Raw genomic sequence first — 23205 nt, forward strand, 5'->3', positions numbered from 1 at the left:
CGTATTCCCTCCTATCACATAAATGGTGGGTTTCACTAATTAAATTTATAGTGGGACCCACCATTCATGTGAGAGGGGGAAAGTACGCATTTATGGTACTCCAGGAGTACCTAATAATTTTCCCACACATAATACCACCAAAAGCTCTAAAAGTGGGGTCTCAAAAGCAATATCCCAATATTTAACAATAGCATCATCACCACCAACCAAATTAATGGAGCTTATCATGAAATTACAAAGAAAAAAAAAGTATATCAAGGTGATATTATTGGAGAGGGCAACGCAAATAATATTGCCTATCATTCATGACTAAACTAAAATTTTTAAGATTTTTAAAAAATAAATAAAATAAAAATAAAAGAGTTTAAATTTAGTCCATTAATTTTGACTATAATTGTCAAATTAGTTCTTCATGTTAAAATTATTTTCAATTTAGTCTAATATTTGTAAAAAATAGTCAATCTAATTCTTCGTCTAAATCTTTTAGTTAGTAAACAATTTCATTTAAAATGTTCTTCTTATTATTAAAAATTTAAACGAAAACATTCATAAGATGCATTATTTAAAAGATACTATTGTTTGATTAATATTGATTTAAAAAAAATATTTAAATGACTTCATGTACCAATAGATTTGGACAAAATAATTAAATTAACTCATTTAGTTATTTACTAATAGATTTTACAATTGAATTTTACTTTCAATCATGACTTAATTGACTTCACTAGGATGCAAGCCACCACAACAACAAATCTCTTCCTTGGTTTAAATTGGATCAGGTTACACAATCTGGACTGCAAGCACCAATCGAAGTCCAAGTAGTGCTTGAATTTGTCTGTGAGAACAATTTATCAACATGTCAGAAGCATTCTCGCTAGTGTGAATCTTTCAAAGAGAAAAATCCTTCAAAGAAATCCATTCTTTAATATTGTGATATCGCACATCAATATGCTGGTTATATACTTAATTCTTTGCATAGTAAATTCCACTCCATCACAATACTGCACCGAATCATAGCTAAATACTAACTTAGAAAATATAAATTCTCTTCAACAATAATTTTGAAGGCTAAAGGCTACAATCAACCGCATTAGAGCATCCAACAAGCAGCCTCCCACTTTTGTAGGTAACTAGTTTTTTCCCCCAAAAGACTCTTCTCCAACAACCTAGCTGTCAGCTAACTATTTTATGTATATAAATCAAAATAAGAAAAATACAGCAGCTAGCTTCTGTGGCAATTTAGATTGGGTATAGAAATAGATAAGATACCACTGGTTTGGGAGGTCTTTAAGTTCGTTTGGTGGCTTACCATGCTTCACAATAATAGCTGAGGTGGTGTTAGGTTTGGATTTAGCTTCTATGTGCGGGCTTGGTCGAGTGTGTTGGAAAAAATATATAGAATAAAACTAATATCTGAATGGAATAGAGAAAAAAATGAGCTTGTTGAAAAGTATATTTTAAAAGGTATCTAGCAGAAAAAGATAAGTTGGTTAGCTAAAACTTGATCACACAAAATATGGAGAAGCTATTGGAGATGCTTCTTAGGCATCCATATTGAGAGACTAGCTTTTCCCCTGATTTATACAAGAGCAATTATATTACAAATTATATATATGCACATCTAATATAAAATAAGGAAAAACTAGTTTTAGAACATAAGATATCATTTGCATTCACTTTACCCAGTGCGGATGTAATACACGTAAATCAGCAACAAAAGCAAGTTGCAGAACCCCAATATTTTAATATTTATATTTATAGAGAGAGAGCACTATATACATAACAGAACCAATACATTATAGTGTTTCCTGCTACACACTCGACACCAAAGAGGCTGCCCTTTCTTCAAAGAGTTCTTCCATTTCTACTTTCTTTTTTTCCACAAACGTTCAGCAGCCTTGGCAAAAGAGGAGCCACAAAAACCTTTAGACTAGGTATCACCCTCAAATCAAGCTTTTGTTCTTCTTGAGTTTAAGGTTTATGTTCTCCATCTTGTCTTTACTAATTTGGATTAGATTTTTCACCGGCGCTGCTGGTTGCACATCTCGCATCTGGTGGCAGACTTGACATTGGCATAAGTACATTGCTCACAAGACCAATAAAGGGTATCATCAGCACTTTTGATAGAACCACCAGCTCGAGTAGTTCCCTTTCCCCTTCCACCTCGACCCTTACTGCTCCCTCCTACATTTTTTGTGCTTGTCTTGCTGCAAGCACCATTGCTGTCCACATCTGACAAACCATTCTCTAATGCCCTAACTAGATTCTCAAAGTAATTCCTAGTCACACTGTTGCAAGTACATAAAGATAACAAGCTGAATCAGAGAAGACTAATGACATTAACTAGCCAAGTAATTGCAATGGTAAAAGCGGAAAGGGACAAAATACATGCATGCCAGAGCCATACACTTCAATAAATAACATTAGAAGTAACATCACACATTGCAAGAATTTCATATTAAGAAATTAACAAGAGAGAGAGAAGCAATAAGACAATCAAAGATCTATTCTCCATAAAAAAAGGAATCACTTAATCAACTTCTACATCAGCTTTCAGTCATCAAAAAAAAACTTCTACATCAGCTTTCAAACACAGCAGCCTGATAGTTCCCAATGCAAGGTTTACAAGAATGAGCAAATATATCAGGCAGCAATACCCAAACCACCAAGAAATACAAGCACATGCCATCTCTATACTACCTAAATTCCAGAACAAGAAACTTTCCAATGCTATACCCTACTTCTAGGGCTGAACTCCAACACACACACACTCTAATAAAGCAGAACCAGACAGAACACAGTATGGACATCTGGCAAAGTGCATCTCACTAGGACAGTACATCTGGGGCAGATTGGACTGCCCACTACCATTCAAGCTTATAGATTTGGTTCTTGACATACTTCTATGCATCTTGCAAGGTTTTGAACTGAGCATTTATCACAATATTTCTCTTACAACAAACTCAAAGCATATCACAACGTTCCTCTTAAAACAAACTCATAACATTTTCGAAGTGGCATGAAAAAGCAAAAAAGAGGGGGAACACAACAACAATAATAACAAGCCTTAGTCCCAAAACTTTGGGGTCAATTATGAATCCTCAACAAACTATTTGGAGTTGGCCACAAATATTTTTATCCACCATCCTATCATATCCAAAATCATGCTCTCCATTACTTAATCAATATGCACTCAACAACAATAACAGCCTTTGTCCCAAAACTTTGGGGTTAGCTATGTATGCTGGAGTCGGCCAAATATTTTTATCAACCGTTCTATCATCAAGATCATTTTCTCCATTACTTCCTTAATTAATATTCCATTTTTTACCACTACTACTATTGTTATTATAGGTTTTCATAAAATAACATATTTTGCTCACAGCCAGTCCCAAACTAGGAAAAGGAGGTGGGTGTGGCAGATTGACAAGAACATCACTTTATCATAAAGAGAGGAACACCTAAAAGATATTTAAAGGAGACGACTCAGTGGTCTGGCAGTGATGTGGCTTGAGATACTTCAATCTTCTAGACATTTTGCACACTTTCATCTAAAGCTTTTAGCACAGTATTTATTTTCATAAATGCTCAAAGCATGTCTTGGAACCATATTGCTAGAACAGGAGAAAGCATGAAAAATAAGATAAACATGAAAAAAAAGGGGGTGAATGTTGTGCAGAAAACATACAGGGAACATGAAGGAACCAAATTACTACAAATAGAAGAAGAAACTTGCGGATAACCTTTTTTTCTCTTTTAGTTGCAAAAACTTATAGGAATTGAGATAGAACTAAAACATGTCAATAAGACAAAGGTATATGACAAACCATCGTATGCGAAAACAAAATGCAAATTGTAGAGATGATCACAGATGCTTCTAAGAAATGTCAATAAAAAAAAATTCATACAGCTCCATTCGTTTCAATAAAAGTATTTATGAGAATATAAACAAGTAAAAAAATAGTAATTAGAAGTGTGCATTTGGAACGCACATTTTGCTGTGCATACCTGCATTTCGCTGAAAAACAGTGGGTCCCATGCACTGTTCACAGGACCCACATGTACTTTTTTCAGGAATAAAAATTAAAACTGGGTCCCACGGCATTATTCACACGTTTAAAAATTATTTTGCTACAGTGTTTTCAGTTTTCAGTTTTCAACAATAAGCGGTATCCAAACAAACCCGAAATGTGAATTAAAATAAATGTCACTTTCACCAATATTTGTACACAATATATACCTCGTAAGTCCAGCTAGCTTTGTACGGAAGTCATTAAAATCGGCTGATGGTTTGCCGTCAGCATTGAGGAACTGTTGTAGTTCCTTTTCTGCACATTGATGAAGCCTTTCCAGACCAGACTCTGCCTCACCTGTAAAGTCATCACAATTGCATGAAGACCACGACAAATAAAAAGAACTCCTCATATTTAATTATTATACTTTTAAGCAATACACATATACCTTGCAAGTACTCAAAAAACTGCTTTTTACCATGCTCAATCTCAGGTAGGTAGAACCCATATGCATAGGTCCATTTCAGCACTCGCCTACATTCAACTATCTGCAAGCATGCAACAAAAACACAATGCATATTTCCCATCATTTCATGCCAAACCACCACCTTCATATCAGTGCAACTACTACTATTTTAATTTCAAAATTATCTGAAATAAAAAGGGAGATATTACTAACTTACGACAAATGGTTCCCCCAGGGTATGCTATCACACCCTACTTGGGTTTAATATGTCCAGTCAAAAAGAGAAAGTCTGGGTCTGATATACTAAACATAGCCATTGGTACTTAGAAGAAAGGAAAAAAAAAATATATATATATATATATATATGTGGGTAGAAGGATTGTAGCTATCTTACCCAAAAAGTCAACAAAATGCATATGAATTGTTTATATGAAGGTTAAAATATTTTGTCTTGATTCCTGGAGGAAAAAAAAAAACAAAAAATGTTGTATACATCTAATCATGAGCACAGAAAGTACCTGCATCCAGGCCTCTATAATGAACTTGAGCTGAGACTCAGGTGTACACTGTAGATCACTAAGCTTCTCAAGCTACCAAAAACAAAGAAATTTAAACAAGTCATTATACAACCTCCAGAAGCATTTACAATTTACAATCACAAGGCCACTAAAAGGTCATCAATAAGAAAAGGTATAACTAAAAACAGACAATTGTGTGTTGGTTTTTCTTTTTCTTTTTTTCTTTTTTCCCCTCTGTAAGCACTACGCAGTTTTTAAAATACTGTTCCAAAATTCAGTAATTCAATCAACAGCAGATCTTTTAAGCCATGAACCACTAAGACATGGAAGAACCTGCTGTAAATGATCTCTCCATATTATAAGAAAATATAAAACATAGTTTAGAAATAAGGAGGATAAATTGATGGTTAAATCAATCAGCCAGGTTATTCATTTTGCAAGGAAGTTCTGAACAAAACCTATTCATCAGAAATTGAACCCTTGAAAAAGTACACTTGCTTATCATATAATTCTCTAGTGCATTCTCTTCAAGGAGGAATGCCAGAGTTCAGTACAAGGCATATTTTGTAAAAACAATACCAAAAGAAATGCTCAATCATAATTCCTTTTAATGTATTTCTTTATTATTAAAAAAAAAATACATAACTACAAAGAATTCAGTTTTTTTTTTTTTTTCGAAGTGTAACTATAAAGAAATCATAATAATTTCTTTAAATTATTTTTCTTTTTTATTAAGTAAAGATATAACTATAAAGAATCTTTATTTTTTGGATTCAGAGGTGCTTGCCATGAAGTATTCAAGTTGGCAATGCTGAAAAACATAAAACATATCAAAAAAACTTTCATAAAAATTATTTCAATTAAAATGGAGATTCTTATCTCATTCAGGTCTACATAATAGTATATAAAAACACATCAACACCGTACACACTCCCAACCAGACGCACAAAAATTAATAAATAAATATACACACACATATATCAAGTGAGAGAGAGATAGCACTTACATGCACAGGTCTACATAATAGTATATAAAAACACATCAACACCGTACACACTCCCAACCAGACGCACAAAAATTAATAAATAAATATACACACACATATATCAAGTGAGAGAGAGATAGCACTTACATGCACAGTTTGCATTTGATGTAAATCCGCCAAAGCTTTTTGCCTCGACTGCCAAAAAAACAACTTTAACATTGAAGACTACACAAACCAAATCTATTTAACAAGATTAATAAAAGCATGTCCAGTTACATGCAACATTTTCAAAACAAGGATGACAAAAAAGCTGATGAACCAAACCACTTTGAGAGACATGATCACTTTCTTCTCTTCTTTTTAAATATCTCGAACAACGTGGTTTTAGTAAGGAGTGATATATTTTTTTTTATAAGTAATAAGAATCATATTAATCAAGAAGAAAAAAACGAATAAAGCAAATACAAGGTTTTCATGATGGTGAACACAAGAAAAAGTGTACATAAGAAAGTTATTTTTGCTTTTACCTATCAAAAAAATTTTGGCACATAAGAAAATTGCTCATTGAAAGCAGTTTTTTTTTTTTTTTTTTTAAACTTTCAAATAACTAACTACGACAATTTTTTACAATTTCTACATATCAGATCTAAAATATACCCAATTTATAAAAAAATAAAAAATAAAAATAAAATAAATAAAAAAACCCTTTTCTACATAAATTGTCTTGCCACTCCTATTTTTTTCCCCACTACTCCTTAACCGTGATTTTTCAGACAGTTTAAGCTTTCTGTTGGTTTAGAGGTTATTAAGCTTCCCACTCTTGTTATTAAATGGCCTTTAGAGAATTGTATGGATCATTCTTAAAGAAACAGGTTTTGGTGTAGTTATTCTTTTAATAACCTTTCTATTAAAAGAAAGAGAAGGTATATATCACTCCTTTTATCATTGAGTTTCTTTCTTCTCTTAGAATTGTCCCTTAATCTGTTTTTTCTATCTTTGTTGTTGTTTGTTACAACATTGTCTAATTAAAAATAAACTAATGTAATTTGCCTGTTCTTGGAAATTGTTTAATTAAAAATTTCTTGTGCAAGTGTATTGCTTTTTATACCTGACACCTTCAGTATGTATTTGGAATAGGACTATATGCATGTAAGATTAATTGTTTACATTTAAAGAAAGAAAAAATGGGAACCACCTCCTTATTATTGGCAAAAAATACAATCTCCATGAATTAATAACCAAACACAATTACATTCGGTGCAATTACTTTTTCAATAAGAGTTTCAGCACCAAACACAATTTTTTAGAAGAAGAAAAAAAAAAGCAATTTGTCATTATGCATTTTTTAGAATGCATTCTACTGGACTGGAATGCATTCTATCAGTAGAGATACAAAACACTACCTAAATCAAGTATTCAACATGTATTGGTTAAATTTGAAATACACAAGGAAGACTAAACAATGAACTGTGGTAAATTTTGATAGCATAAGTACTAAAAAATTTCTTAAACTAACAAACAACAAAACAAATGCAAGGATCCATTGCATATCATAAGAAACAGAGATAAATTCAAAAAACTTAAAAATTATGTATACCGATTGATTGCTTGCCCAACGTTCATAATAATGGGTGTATCTCTCCAAAGAATTCTTTGCCATTTCTCTTCTTCTCTCAGCCTCATCATACTAAAAAGTGCCAATATGATATTTCACAGGTAAGAAAGAAAATATTAGTTTATCACAGATGATAGCAAATTATCACATAGATGTCAGAAACACTAAGGTGATGTTTGGATTAGGAGAGTTTTGAGTGATATCGTCCTGTTTTCATAACTCATGATCCAAAACTGGCGGGGCCCACGGAAGAGCACTTGTTTGGACTCCATGACTCATGATCCATAATTCAGTTTTCATCACTCAATTCTCTGATTTTTGAGTTATGAGTTATGAAAACTGAAAACACATTTTAGCTGTTTTCAGTTTCCATAACTCAATAACATTTTTGTAATTAAACATACATGGAGGGACCCACAACCGCAACTTTTGACCTTTGACTCTTTTTTTTTATTCCTTTCTTCTCTTCATTCTTCTTCTTCTTCCTTTTTTTTTTTTTTTCTTTCCTTCTTTCGGGTTTCTGGGTTTCTTCTTCTTCTCTCTCTTTTTTTTTTCTTTTTTTTTTCACTGATTCGGTCTTCAATTCTTCCTTCTTCTTTTTTTTTCCTTCTTTCGGGTTTCTTCTTCTTCTCTCTCTTTTTTTTTTCTTTTTTTTTTTCACTGATTCGGTCTTCAATTCTTCCTTCTTCTTTTTTTTTCCTTCTTTCGGGTTTCTTCTTCTTCTCTCTTTTTTTTTTCTTTTTTTTTTCACTGATTCGGTCTTCAATTCTTCCTTTTCTTTTTTTTTTCCTTCTTTCGGGTTTCTGGGTTTCTTCTTCTTCTCTCTCTCTTTTTTTTCTCTTTTTTTTTTTTTTTTTTTTTACTGATTCGGTTTTCAATTCTTCCTTCTTCTTCTTCTTTTTTTTTTTTTCTTTCCTTCATTCGGGTTTCTGGGTTTCTTCTTCTTCTCTCTTTTTTTTTTTTTTTTCACTGGTTCGGTGAGTTTGGGTACTGGGGATTGAAGGAAAAAAAAAAAAAAAAAAAAAAAAAAAAAAAAAGTAAAAAATCCCAAAGGTCAATATATGGGGCCCACAAATAGTTGAAAAATATTGAGTGATGACAAGTGAGTGATGGTGCCAAACGGGGTGGGGTGTTTTAAGTGATGAGTAATGAGTAATGAGTGATGAAAACTAAGTGACAAGTGACCATTTTTTTAAACCAAACAAGGCCTAAGCTATCCACTGAATGAATGACCAAACAGAAATCTTTAACTAGCTCACCACTCCCTCTTGCTTAGCAACCTCATAACGGTTACAAGCATAGAAACCACCTGTCCTCTCACCATGATCAGCCCATGCACCTAGGCATAGCCTGCATTGACATTAAATGAAGTTCACATGCAATTACATTAAAACACATCTAAATAAAATGCCAATGATTTGTAAACAAATATAGGAAGGTCTTATAATATAATATAGCATGAATTCTTCTACGGACGCAACAAAATCTCAAAACATTTGTACAGGGGATGTTACATTTTTCATAAGAATGACATATTTCTAAAATAGTAAAACATTCTTTATGGCTCTTACCAGCAAAATTCAAATTTACAGGGAGGTGTGCATGTCATATGCATGCATCCTTGGTTCTTTTCAATTGGCCTCTTGCATTTTGGACATGGCTTAGAATTAGCTAGTATCCTGAGTTACATCAAAAAGTGGCATTGTGCAGCATTAGTTAGAAACAAATCAGCAGTTCCACTATATTTTCACAAAGCTATTTAAACAAAAAATGAAATAGTAGTAATTAGAGAATAAGTAAACACATCTCTAATTGTCAAGGAATGTGCAATATAAAAAAGCAAATCAAGAGGCAAGAAGGCAAAACAGTCTAGCTCGGAGTGGCCTCATATTCATGCAACTTAGACCTAAGAGCCATTAAAACAAAAACTAGCAGTGAATTGATTTGGATAATATGTTTTGGAAATGAGAACTCCACAGCATACAATCCCCTCTTAAGTAAACAAACAGTATGCAAGGCAATCTTGTCCGTTACTGTTTATCAAATTATCAAAAATTACAAAGCGAAAAACTCCTCACTACTGATATGTTTTTAAAATGCCCAAACTAGCCCTGTATTCTTTTGTGGCAATGGATGGGAGTACCATGGGAAGGTAACTCAAAATGGAGGAAAGGATAAACCTGTTCCACTCTGTTGAAAAGTAAATGAATCTTTCCCCAAATACCTTTCAGTCAAAAATAAAATAGGCTGAAGGACCTTCAAAGCATATCTCCATGATTCATCATTGCAAATAATATGCTATCATGATTAAAATGACCATGACGTAAAAGAAACGAACCCCAATATGGATTCTAAATACAATTGAAAAGAAAAGGAAAAAAAAAAAGTGGGGGGGGGGGGGGGGGGGGCCACAGCAGGCAGATGATTACGACAACAATGTTCCACTCACATCCATCAACATAAGTAGCAACTAAAAACAACCATCAAACAAGATTGTCTAGATGAAATAACGAGAGGCTTGAAAATGTCATCATAAAACTAACACAATACAAACCATTAGAGTAGCTAGCAGAAATCCATCCATAATGTCCTGTTTTAAATTCAACAAATTGCACTTGAAAATCAAATTCCTAAATGACTGTCATGTCAAGTAGAAAATCTATAATAACAATAACGACCATCAAAACCACTTAGCACAATAACCACACCAATTGTTATTTTTACCCAAGGCTTTGTTATTTTTACACAAGGCTTTGCCATATTCATACTTAAGTTTCTGTCATTCCCAAGAGTTTCTAACACATGTTTAAGTAAGAGAATTACTGTCATTCAGCTTTTTTCATGATCAATTGACCATGATCCTTTAAGACATGTAACAGATATATCATAGTACCCTCACACAATCACACTAGTGTAAAAACCAAAATGAACCCAACAAGAAAAGAAGGGGCAACTAGAGAAACAACGCAGGCAAGAAAACCTCTCAACAAGTAACTGAATACCAAAAACTAAGTCAATATTTGTAGTCAATGAACATTGTAAACCTCTGCACATATGATACATAGGCAACCAAAGATTTTTAATAGGAAACAGCTGAAAACTGCCAATTATCAGGATGACAGGAGAAAAAAAAGTGATACATATATCCAAAAGATCCAGGTAGCATAATCAAAAGGAAGATAAGAAATCAGATGCTAAAATATAATTTCTACCAGTTCATGTTTTCAGACTCAGCACTATTCTTCAAAATCCACTTTGCAACTGTACCACAGTCCACCGGCCGGTGAGCTTCCTCTGTGCACTGCAGATCCACCAGAATGAGTTTATTGATCTAGCATGCAGACCAATTCCTATAGAAACTAGTTATCATACCAACATTTCCAAGCACGCCAGAAGAGACTTACATTCCAGCAAAAGCCATATGAGCAGAAACAAATAACATCATAATTCCCATTGCCAGCCTCAAAATTAACTGCATACTCGCAACCTGGAGCAGGACACCACTTGGTCTAGCAATTTTGGGGCAGAAAAGAAACATAGTAAGAACTCTGGGAAACAAAGAAGAAAGCAAGAAAATATGATCTCATATACTATTAACGACTAATGACCTAGAGGTGAACAGATGACTAAACATATGGCTACCTACATAACAAGCACCAATATCAGGGTTAATGCATGCAACAAAGGAATAACAGCATTCACAGAATTCTAAAAATTCAACAGAAAAATCAATGCATGTACAGAAAGCAGAGGAGGGACACAGAGAAAGAGAGAGAGAGAGAGAGAGGGGGGGGGGGGGGGAAGAGCGAGAGAATGGCCTGCTATATATGTGATAAAGCTTTAACTATACATGTACATGAGATATTTAAATCTAACAAAGTCAGGCCCTCGAGATAAAAACATAGGAAAGCTCCTGCTACAACCCACTTAATGGTAAAAAGCTAGAGAGGAAATATCCAAAAGTAGATCCAACAATCAAAAGAGACCAACTCATTGTAGAGAGGATTTAAGATATACATATAGATCCAAACTGAACAGACGCAGTGTCTTACTCCACAAATTTGAGGTGGAGAAGCAACTCTAGCCAAAGTCCAATACTACAAGGAACATTAAAACAGAAACTTCAACATCATACCCGTCAAATTTCTGCACATTCTCCTCTCTTCAAATTCACCACATATATGATACAAAAGGGAACTATATTCAAATTTTCATCACCACAATGTCTTCCAAACTGCCCCTTCCAACAGGCCAAGAATCAACAACCATTTTAGGCATAATCCACAAAACTTAAAATATGCACCAGTGACCACAATTCCCTAGCCATGCCACAGTGAAAAAGTGCATGATTTGCTCTCTCCACTTGATTTACATATGCAATACCAATCACTATTTTGTATGCTTCCTTACATTATCCATTGTTAAAATCTTCACCAATGCTACTTATCAAAAAAAAAAAATTCTTCACCAATGCTGTTGTCCAAGTAAAGAAGTGCCCCAGCCTTCCAAATTCCCCACAGAAAAGGATTACTTCCCTCCAATCTTAAAGACATAAAATAAGATTTTAACTTGAAAGTCATGACTTCTAAAAGGCCTTCAAATCGTTTTATCATCAACCCCACCCCACCCACCCCCACCCCCCCCCCCCCAGCCGCCCCCCACCCTTTCAGACATGGGTAGGATATAGCACAATATGAAAAAATAAATAAATAAATAAAAATTCCTGAGATCTCCATTCAAGTCACCCATATATATATTTTATGAACACTAATGGGTAAAAAAAAAAAAAAAAAAAGGCACAACTTTGAATCGCAAAGTGAACTAACATTTAATAAAATTCCATAAATTATGATCCTAATGTCAGGGTCTCAAATTCACTACACACCTTCTTACTGTCTTCGATATAAGACCTAAGAAGGTAACGGCAGTACTTCTCCTTATCTTCATTAGATGCCAATGAATTAATCATATCTTGACCAACTGCTGCACCACAAGATGGATCAGGACATCTCAGCATCAAACATCCAGGACCATCATTAATGGAAGTGCTGATGTACCCTAAAAACATACATAAGATACAGCAGGAAATAAGATATAAGCAAAATCCTCAAATCAACAATGCATGGAAATATTCAAAATGATAATCCACAGTAGGTTGAATTTATTCTTTACTTTGGATAGATGAGTGACATTTATTAATTGTCTGAATGGTTTTAAACATATATCCTTATAAGGCGTGCATCAAGCAAGTCGTATGGGTTACATGTCTACCACCTACCACAAATTGGCATAAATAATTTAAAATGAAAAATAAAATAAAATTACAAACCCGACCCAAAGTATTGGGAAAAGACAGAAGCCACTGATCTTTGAAATAAATCCTGACTTCATTATTGGTTTTTACTTCAATGACCTTGTACATTTTTCTAAACAAGACTTTGGCTTTAAATCACAGAAGCAACAATCCAAAAGCACTTTTTAATAGACTCACAAACAAGATCTTGATGTGGATCAGGGGTTGAGGATATGGACAACTTGTTTGAGGTGAGATCAAATTAATACTGATTACAAGGAAGACAAACACACAAAAGAAAAGTTTTAATGGATGTTGGTTTGGTGAGGAAAAACAATATGTGGAGGGAAGTTAGGTTGATATATATTTAAAAAACAAATACAAGAGACCCAAAAAAAGGAGGGGGGTACAAGCAAAGGAAAAGGCAAGTTTAATGGGGGTAAAAAAGCAAATTAGTATTAGTTATTAACATTGTAATTACCCTTACTCTGTCTAGGACAGTCAATGCTATTTTTGAAGCAAGAGGGAAGTCTGTCTTTTCTCCACACCTCCAGGAAAGGAAGAGCAATCCCCATAAAACTATATTTGCATTTAAAAAATGGACAAAGTTTTCCTCCAAACTAGTTTGGAGGAATCTCCTCCTATCCACTACGTGGCAATTTATAAGACTATCCACGCGTATTATTTAAACAAATCACATTACTCATTAAAAAATTCATGTGACTAAAAGTACACATGGATGTGGGTTGGATGAATTTCCCACCAAACCATTTTCCTTTGGTAAAAAAAAAAAAAAAAAAAAAAAAAACCAAAAAAAACCAGAAAAAAAATAAACAAACATGTACAAGACCAACATGGCAACGCAAACATAGAACAAAACCATTAAAATATTCCACAGTTGTACAGTATTTTAGACATAACATTGAACAAAACTTAGTGAAATTTTAAAATAAAATTACTAAAAATGGTTGCAAATGTTGATAACCTTAAAAACCACCAAGTTGCACATATTCAAAACAAAAGTTGAAGATGCAGCTTACAATGCAGTTTAAAACCACATTAAAAAAAATAAAGGTATCTTGGACGAACCTTCCCAGCATGTACTACAAAAAGGATGACCACAAGCAGCTGATTTAATACTGTCACGAGGAAAGGTGTCAAAACAAATCCCACAAGTAAGCTGCCATGAATACAAACATCATATTACAAGGGATTCACTGACATCAGAATACAGAGAAGATAACCAAGCACATTATCTACATAGCTTACTTCTCTAGCATTGGGTAATCGAACAATTGGCTCCTCCAACAACCCAACGGTTTTACGAACTCGATCTTCATCAGCAAACCATGCATCATGTACTTTACTAACACTCCTGCAATACCAATTTCTTCATTAACACCAACATACCAGAAACAATTGTACTCTTAGAGTCCCATCATACAAAATGCTGCATCCGAAGTTGCAAAATTTAAAATTTCTAATTATAGTTTCCAATGTTACATTTTACTCATACGAGCCAAAACTTATTAAAAAAAACTACATTTTACACATATATTAAGAAAGAGATTGGTTTACAGAAAAATGAAACAACTCCATGTCAACTACAGGTGACAAGCATGAAGAAAGAGATTGGTTTACCAATTAAAGTGGCGGAGTAAGATGCTAGAAGCAACTCGAGATATGGAAAGAACAGTAGATACTCTTGTGATATCATCCTCCTGACGTTGCCGTATATCAAATTCCCTTAAGATGGTAAAGTTTTGCTGAAACAAAATACAAAATGTGTAAAATTCAGAAGACAGCCCAAGCAACAGCTAAATATGGCATGAAAGTTTAACAGAAGACAGCATCACTTAGTTTCATGGTTTATATGAGTGAAGATTAAACATTGCCTAAAGGCCAAAGTTCCAATGAGACATGAAAGTTTTGACTAAGTTCAAAGTTCATGATCTAAAATGCACTTTTTGGGCTTCAAATTGTGATTTTAAGCTGAGTGACTAGCCAGTAAAGTTGAAGTGAGTGTTTGATAACTGAAAGAGATTATGGACCCATTTATTTGCCAAAAATCACTTTTAGTGAAAGCACCAATTTAACAGTTTCTCCAAAATTGGGACCTACATGTTTTCAAAGGTAGAAACATGCATTTGTCCTTCAATTAAGGGAAATATGACCGAAACAACTTTAGAATTTTGCATATTTTATGTACAAATAACATAACATAACCACAAAGCTTTTTATACACATAACATAAGATTCAACTCATTCCTTCTCCTCTCTTCTCCTTCCTTTTCTCAGCAATACACCAGAGCTTTAAGAAAACCAAAACCACTTTAGCTGGCATTAAGCACAATTAACTACAGGTTTCTTTCTTCTAGGACCTAGGACCAATATGATATGAATCACAAAATCAATCAAATTAATTTTCTCATAAAACCCATACAGAACTTCAAGGTAATGTTAGGCTCAGTTGAGTGTAAACTTAATTCTGCCACTGCCCAACATACAAAATATTCATTATTTAAAGAAGTGATTCAATAGTTAAAATATAAAATATACATATATTAATTTACGCATCTATTACCACACATTCCTAAGCATTTAGTTCTTTCTCTAAAGGTTTTTTTCACAGTGCCGGCTCTAACTATAGTCCATTAAGCTACTGCCTAAGGGCCCCAATATCCTACCTAAAATCTTAACTATCATATTGTTAATTTTAAAAATTAAAATCAATAAAATCCCACCTAAGATGCACTGTCTCATAAGAAAGATTAAGTAGATCAATCATTTTATCAATTGAAAACTAAATGATAGTAGAAGTTGAATAAAAAAATCATTATTAATTTTGCAACTCAAAAGATGAAAATAAATTTTAAATAAAAGAATTATAATATTGAAAGTTAAATATATTCTTTGAATATTTGATATAAGAAAGAGTCTTATTTAAAATTACCACCTTAGGCCTCAAATTTTATCAAGCTGGCCTATTTCACACAATTAGGAAACCCTAAACAACATAACACATCATTTTCAAATATGTTTCCCCTACTTTCCCTTCAATTTACTTCACAACTGAACAAAACTTTAATGAAACTAATAGTCTAATGCTAACAACTTTAGCCATAGGTTTTAAATAAGAAAAAATCCCACAATCAAAGGACCCAACTTTAACTTTCCTACCTTATTCCCAAACATTCTCCCCAACCAAACACAGGTTCACGAAAAATGATACCATCAACTTTAGCCATAAATAGGCGTTTAGTAAGAAAAAATCACATGACCAGAGGACAATATGACATTCCTATTTTTTACCCGAACACACTCAGCAATTAAGCACAGCTTCAAGGAAACTAATACTATCAACTTTAGCCTTTACCTTTTTTCCCAAACATTCTCAGCAACAAAACACAACTTTAAGAACTAATACTCTCAACTTTAGCCATAAATGGGATTTAGCCCAAAAAAAAAAAAAACCCATGATCAAAGGACCCAACTTTAACATTCCTACCATTTTTCCCAAACATTCTCAGCAACTGAAAACGGCTTTGAGGAAAATATTTCTATCAACTCTAACCATAAATGGGTGTTAAATAAGAAAAAATCTCATGACCCAACTTTGACTTTCCTACCTATTTTACCCAAACTTTCTCAGCAACCAGAAACAGCTTTGAGGAAACTAATACTATCAACTTTTGCCATTACCTATAAACAACCAAAAAAAAAATTTGCCATAGACGGGTTTTAAGCCAAGAAAAAAGTCTCATTATCTAAGGACCCAACTTTGACATTCCTACCTTTCATCTCAAAGGTTCACAGCAACCAAACAAGGCTTTAAGGAAACTAATACCTTCAAATTTTGCCATAAATGGGTTTTAAACCAACAAAAAATCCCATGATCAAAGGACCCAACTTTGACATTACTACCTGTTTCCCAAACATTCTTAAGTGGCCAAAAGCAACCTTAAGGAAACTAATTCTATCAACTTTAGCCATAAATGGGTTATAAAGCAACATGAAATCCCATGATCAAAGGACACAACTTTGACTAGCCTACATTAGTCCCCAAACATTCTCAGCGACCATTATCAACTTTTGCCATAATTAGGTTTTAAACCAACAAAAAATCCCATGATCAAAGGACCCAACTTTTACATTCCTACCTTTTTACCAAACACAGCTTAAGAAAAGTTAATTCCCATGATTAAAGGACCCCACTTTGACTTCCTACCTTTTTCCTTAACATTCTCAGCAACCAAACAGCGCTTAAGGAATCTAATACTATCAAATTTTGCCATAAATAGGATTTAAACCAGCAAAAAATCCCATGATCAACCTTGCCCCAATCTTTTTTCCCCAAACTTACTCAGCAACCAAACACAGGTTAATAAAAATAAAAAAACTAATTCCCATGATCAAAGGACCCAACTTTGACTTCCCTACCTGTTTTCCCCCAAACTTTCTCAGCAACCAAACGACAACACACTATCACGAATTAAACAATCAAAACATTGAATCCACATAGAGAAAATGAGTGAAGAATTGAACAACAACCTCAGCACGACGAGACTCGAAATCAATGGAATCATCAGCATCGTCCTCAACAAAGTCGAAATTGGCATCATCATCGTCATCATCCTCATCTTCCTCGCATTCAAGCTCGACGTCCTCGTCGATATTATCATACTCGCCGCAATAGTAATCCATGGGAGCCTCCTCCGCCTCGCCACTGTAGAACTCGTCATCTACGGACTCCACATCGTTGGCGTCGTGCATATCGTCCTCGGAGTCCATGGAAGAAGACCTAAAGAGATAGAGAGAGAAATGGAGGATCGGAGTGAAATGGAGAGGAAATTAGGGTTTTAAAATGGTGATTGGTTGGAGAGAAAAGAAGAAGAAAAAGCGAGAGAGAGAGAGAGAAAGAGAGAGAAAGTTCACGGTTTTTATATTGGTTTAATGGGTTTTGTTGAAATAAGCAACAAAAAAGGTGAGAGATTTGAGAGAGACTTTTGTTTATGTAGAGATTTTCTTTATGAGTGGGCAGGCAGGAGTGAGAAATCAGGAAAAGTGAGTTTAGAAGAAATGAGAAAAAGATACAGCGACCATTGTTGCAAGTAAATATAAGGGGGAGGCAATTTTTCCAAAATTGAAATTACTGTTTTTTTTTCTTTTTAAGTAAAATTTTTATTAAAAGAAAATTTTTTTTTTTTTTTGAGATCAAAAAATATTGTTTCTTAGCCACGAAGAAAGGGGATGGACTATATTTGGGTAGGAAAAAAAAAAAAAAAAAGGTCCAAGCATTATCATTGTAGGCCTAATAGTTTTATTTTATAATTTTACTATCATATGGTTTTTGTTTTTCTTTTTTTTTTAATTTTATAGTTCGAGAATGCATTACTTAAATTTTTGATGTTTTTGTTGGGAATAATTTTTAGGTACTCTCGAAGTATGATGAATGGTGCTTCCTCCTCTCATAATAATGGTAGATTTACTCATTAAATTCATAATGGGATTCATCATAAATATGAGAGAAAATAGCACAATTTTACTATACTCGAGAACTACCTAATTATTTTCTCACTGTTGGAAATCAAAGGTGCCAATTGAGCAACAAAATTCTTTCTCAAAAAAAAATTGATCAACAAAATTCTTAACCGTATATTAATGGGGGGTTGGTGGGTGGCAAACGAGACTATTAATTAAGTTGACTAAAACTTAAATATTAATTACAATTATGTATACTTCTTTTATATATAATTCAATAGCTGTGATAATTAGGTGGAGGATTTACAAGATTTTTAGTTATAGTTATACATATTTTTTGGAGAAATGTTAACAAATGTCTTAAGAACATTGGTCAGGAACTATTTTTAAAAATATTTTTTTTATGGGAAATGATATAGTAAATAATATTGTTGACAATTTTTTATATTTTTCAGAAAAGTTGTATTAAAACTTTCCTAATATGATTTATTAACAATTGCACTAAGGACACCCATTAACTTAACCCTATTTTTAAAGTATATAAGAATATTTCTAATTTAAATTATTAAATTTTATAAAGTACAATTTAATTCATCCACGCACTCTCTAAATTAAAATGGGACAAATTAATTTCAAGTATAAACTGCAGAAATTTTATTATTTAGGGTAGGTTCCAAATCATATACTATATTCCATTAAAAAAAAAAAACACAATCAAAATTTAAATTGTAGTTTCTAATTACATCACGTGTCTAATTGAATCTTCTTAATATTAGTGTCAAGTTACTCATTCATAAAACTCAATGCGAAAGCTTAAATAATCACCTTACCCACCTAAGTAAAACCACTTAATTATCACTATTGCTTACAATCTCATTATCAAATAACCAATTTTTATTTTGTGGTAATGATGAAGATTAAATAATACTCCATATGCTAATGGTTATAAAAACAAATCAAGTGCTCACCGACAATCTGAATTGGGCTCACTAGCATGCTTGCTTTGATCTCATTTAAACGAACAAAGCTTGAGTTCACATTTAAAACTCTATTACTTTAGTGAAAAAACATTGAAACTTTGGTTCAACATTTTGTAAATGTTGTTAAAAAATGATAAAGTTTAACTACAACCTTACTCAATAAAATAAACATTATTACATATTTTGAAAATCTAATCGTTGAATTGCATTTACGATCTCAATACACATGTCAAATTTTATGTCAATTGGATATATTTACTATATGATCTATAAGCTTATATTTTATGCATAATTTTAAACTACATAAACTTGCAATTTAAACAATTTATTGATAACATAGTTTTTTATCTTTAATTTTCTAAAAATTTTGCAAGCATTGAGAATATAAAAAGAAGATGTAATTTAATGGTGGATTTATCAAAATTCACCTCTAATAAAAAGATATTGAATAAGATTGTAATTTAAGGACACAATTAATTTTGTAGCTAAATTTTGCCTTCAAAAAAACCATTAGGCATTTAAGAAACCTTAAGATGGAGCAAGTACTAGAACAAGCAGAGGACCAATACTAGGATTTTGGATTACCAAAATAGAAAATCAGTTGACATAAGGCATCAATATATTTTGAGTTCTAACCAAAAACAAGCAGCCAAATGGGGGAAATTACAAGTGAAGAAAGACCCCTTAGAATGACAGATGCAAAAGCAATATCATCAAATGCTCTAGGATCAGAAAAAATGAACGAATAATATACAAACAGAATGTCCAAAGTACCAGTTCAAGGTCTTAATAAGAAAAAAAAAAAATTCAAGCTCTTGAGCTTAGGTTCCCTCCAAATTTCATTTTTCACATGATTTTTTTTTTTTTTTTTTAAATTATAACTTGCATTGCATAACTCTATCTACACGAGCATACAAATTAAGCTGAGAGTTTCAAATTCATCCTAACTTATCTCCAATACCCTCTACTTCCTCTATAATTAGAGGAGACCCCTCATTTGCAAAGCACATTGAAATCCTTTTGATTTTGAGAGCTATTGAAGGAAGAATATGTTGCCCTTACATTCAAAAGCACTAAGGACATTCGATCAAGGTCATTCCTTGAATCCAACATAGCATGCAAGTTTAAATTTGTGCTATGTCATGATGATTGCGATTGATGATATGGGATGAACCTTTTAACATGATAGATCTATTTAGGGTTTGTGAAATAAACTCATATGCTCAAAACTTTTTCAAAATCCTAAATTTTTAATTAGTTCTCATGACAATAACATGTTGTTTTATTATTTCTATGACATTTTTGGATTTCGCTTGCATGACATGAATCCATGACTACTATATTCTAGAAAACCAGTTCACCGAGTAAAATAAGTATCTAACACCTTCCCAGTCGATAATTTAACATCCGATCTTAGATCAATGGTTTGTAAATTAGGCTTTATCAAATATGTACAAACACATTTTTTGGAAATTGATGTCAGCCATAGTCAAATTTTTACATTCAAGATCTTGCCTTTTTGTTATTCTCAGTTCCTCTGAAATTCTAATAAGTTTTCCTCTGCAACTCTACTGATTTCACAGATAGGAAGGCTTGCTGCTAGAGCCAATAATGTTTCCTCTATTCCATATCAACCACGTCATCACTCATCATTGCAAACATTTCAAGCTGTCTCTACCTCCTTCATAATAAGTTCCAACACCAATCCTAATATAATATCCCCTTCACAATTCCCAAACAAAGAAAGTTCATAATGACTGTTATCCTTTACAGAGCCAAGACCACCATATATCAAAATAACCTACCAACCTTTTCTGTTTCCACTGATTAAGTATTACTGTATTACACTAAATAAATCAACTAACACAAGCATCAAGACTTTTGTAATTCAATTTATTAACACTTCACAATAATTCTAACAGAGACATTTAGGGTTCCTCTCCCCCAATTATCAAAATTTAATAATAATAAAAAGTCTAACAACTATTGAGGTCCATTATAAAATAAATAGTGAAAGTTCTCTTAAATTTTTAGAGACTTTTGGTTAATCGAAGTAATTTTTCTAAACTTTTTGAAATTCTTACCCCAAAAAAAAAAGATCCCTTCGAACAAATTATGTTACTAATATTAATATACTTAAGACGTGCTACATTATGAAAACGTGTCATACTATGTGTAACACTTGTATTCCTTTGGCATAGCCAGTTAGCCACAATGTGTAAGATAAATATTCATAATGTAGTATGTGCGCAATACATAATAAAAAATAACATATAAACTAAAGAAAATATTTTAATAATGTAATAAAATTCAATTATAAAATAGATGGTGAAAATAAAATAACGGGAAAATATTTTAAGTTATATGATGAATTCACACCATGTAAAACCAGATTTTTTTTTTTTTGATCAAAACCCAAATATTATAATTGATTATAAAATAATTTGAAACAATTAATGAAACATCTTTTAAATTTATTGAAACTTTTGTTAATTGAGTTAACAGATTAATATTTTTATTTTTATTTTTGGTATTAGAGTTTCACTTAAAGTAAATTATGTTGATCATTTTGATATACTTATAATGAGTCACGCTTGGTGAGATTATATTGTGCAACTAGTAATAATTACATGAAGTCGCATGGTGCAACTATAACATGTAAGACACAACTTTTATTATTATATCAAAAAATCATTATAAATTATTTAAGTAATATAAAATAAATAATGAAAATTATTTTAAATGTTTAGAAATTTTTAGTAATAGAATTTCAATAATATATAAAAAAATAATGATAATAAAAAAGAAGAGAGCATCTACTCTTCTTTTTTTTTTCTTTTTTTTTTTGGTTGAAGGGAAGAGAGCATCTACTTGAAATAATCATTGACACAATTTTTATTATATAGCATGAAATAATATATAATGATGATAAAGAAGAAGAGAACATATGCTTCTTCTTTTTTTGAGGGTGAAGAGAACATATGCTTGGAACAATATTGACACCATTTTTATTATATAGCATGATACAATAAATTTTTTCCTTTTTGTTAAAATGTGCATTTTAATGATACAAAGTCCTTTTTTTTTTTGGGTTAAATCTCCATTGTCTTTTTCATTATACCAAAATGTCAATCATTTTTCTTTATATATAAATTTTTGATTGCCCCTCTTTCTCATTCCACCAATCCACCGTTTGATTGTCATTTCCTTCAATGGGACAACTTTCTTGAGTGTTGTTCCCATCAGTAAGCTTTGGCTTATAGTGTGTAAAAATCCCAAAATATTTTGTGTCACGGTATGTGTTTGGTGAAATTTCTTTTAGATATTTGACGTGTAATTCACACTGTCTCGATGTGTTAAGCTTGTCCTTTGCTTTTTTTACACTAACATGGACTAGGCCAAACAAGTTATTGGTGCATGCCTTATTTGAAGGTTTAATCAATGAGAATGGATTACATATCCCAGTGGCTAGCTAGCTAACTGGATGTTCCCAATTTATGAAAATTTATAGTGATTATCTAAAAGATGGCTAAAGGCTTATGAATGTTTGTGGTTGTCAACATTATTGAAACAATTTACAGGAGACAAACCTTAGTCTCACTCAGCTGTACAGACACAACCAGGCTTGCCATTGTAGTCAAATACAAATTTCCAATAAATTCTTGAAAGTATACTTTTCTACCATGTTATAACTATGGAATAAAATTTAAAAAAAAAAAAAAAAAAAAAAAAAAAAAAAAAAACCTAGATAATGCAAGAAGAAAAATCATAGAGCACTATGGGAATGTATAATATGTTTTTTTTTTTAAGATACTAGAAATTCTGCTCCTAAGATCAATTATAGCAAGGAATTT

General features: G+C 32.5%; 1 protein-coding gene and 1 long non-coding RNA gene across 2 annotated transcripts; one reads left to right on the forward strand and one right to left on the reverse strand.

The window, feature by feature from the left end:
- Nucleotides 1-1646: 1646 nt before the first annotated feature.
- Nucleotides 1647-17938, reverse strand: LOC126703514 (probable E3 ubiquitin-protein ligase ARI7). Its single transcript, XM_050402471.1, has 15 exons — nt 17442-17938; nt 14532-14656; nt 14160-14265; nt 13980-14070; nt 12483-12655; nt 11002-11106; nt 10810-10898; nt 9169-9276; nt 8857-8947; nt 7580-7669; nt 6130-6177; nt 4998-5069; nt 4462-4561; nt 4241-4370; nt 1647-2288 (listed from the first exon to the last, which is right to left on the reverse strand). Exons 1-15 carry the CDS (start codon nt 17679-17681, stop codon nt 2021-2023), a joined length of 1836 nt encoding a protein of 611 aa, XP_050258428.1. The 5' UTR covers nt 17682-17938; the 3' UTR covers nt 1647-2020.
- Nucleotides 7664-8952, forward strand: LOC126703516 (uncharacterized). The gene is made up of 2 exons (XR_007648109.1): nt 7664-7766; nt 8811-8952. It is a non-coding gene; the product is annotated as an uncharacterized LOC126703516 (long non-coding RNA).
- Nucleotides 17939-23205: the final 5267 nt, after the last annotated feature.

Source organism: Quercus robur, chromosome 10, assembly GCF_932294415.1.
Source record: "Quercus robur chromosome 10, dhQueRobu3.1, whole genome shotgun sequence".
Classification (NCBI taxonomy): domain Eukaryota; kingdom Viridiplantae; phylum Streptophyta; class Magnoliopsida; order Fagales; family Fagaceae; genus Quercus; species Quercus robur.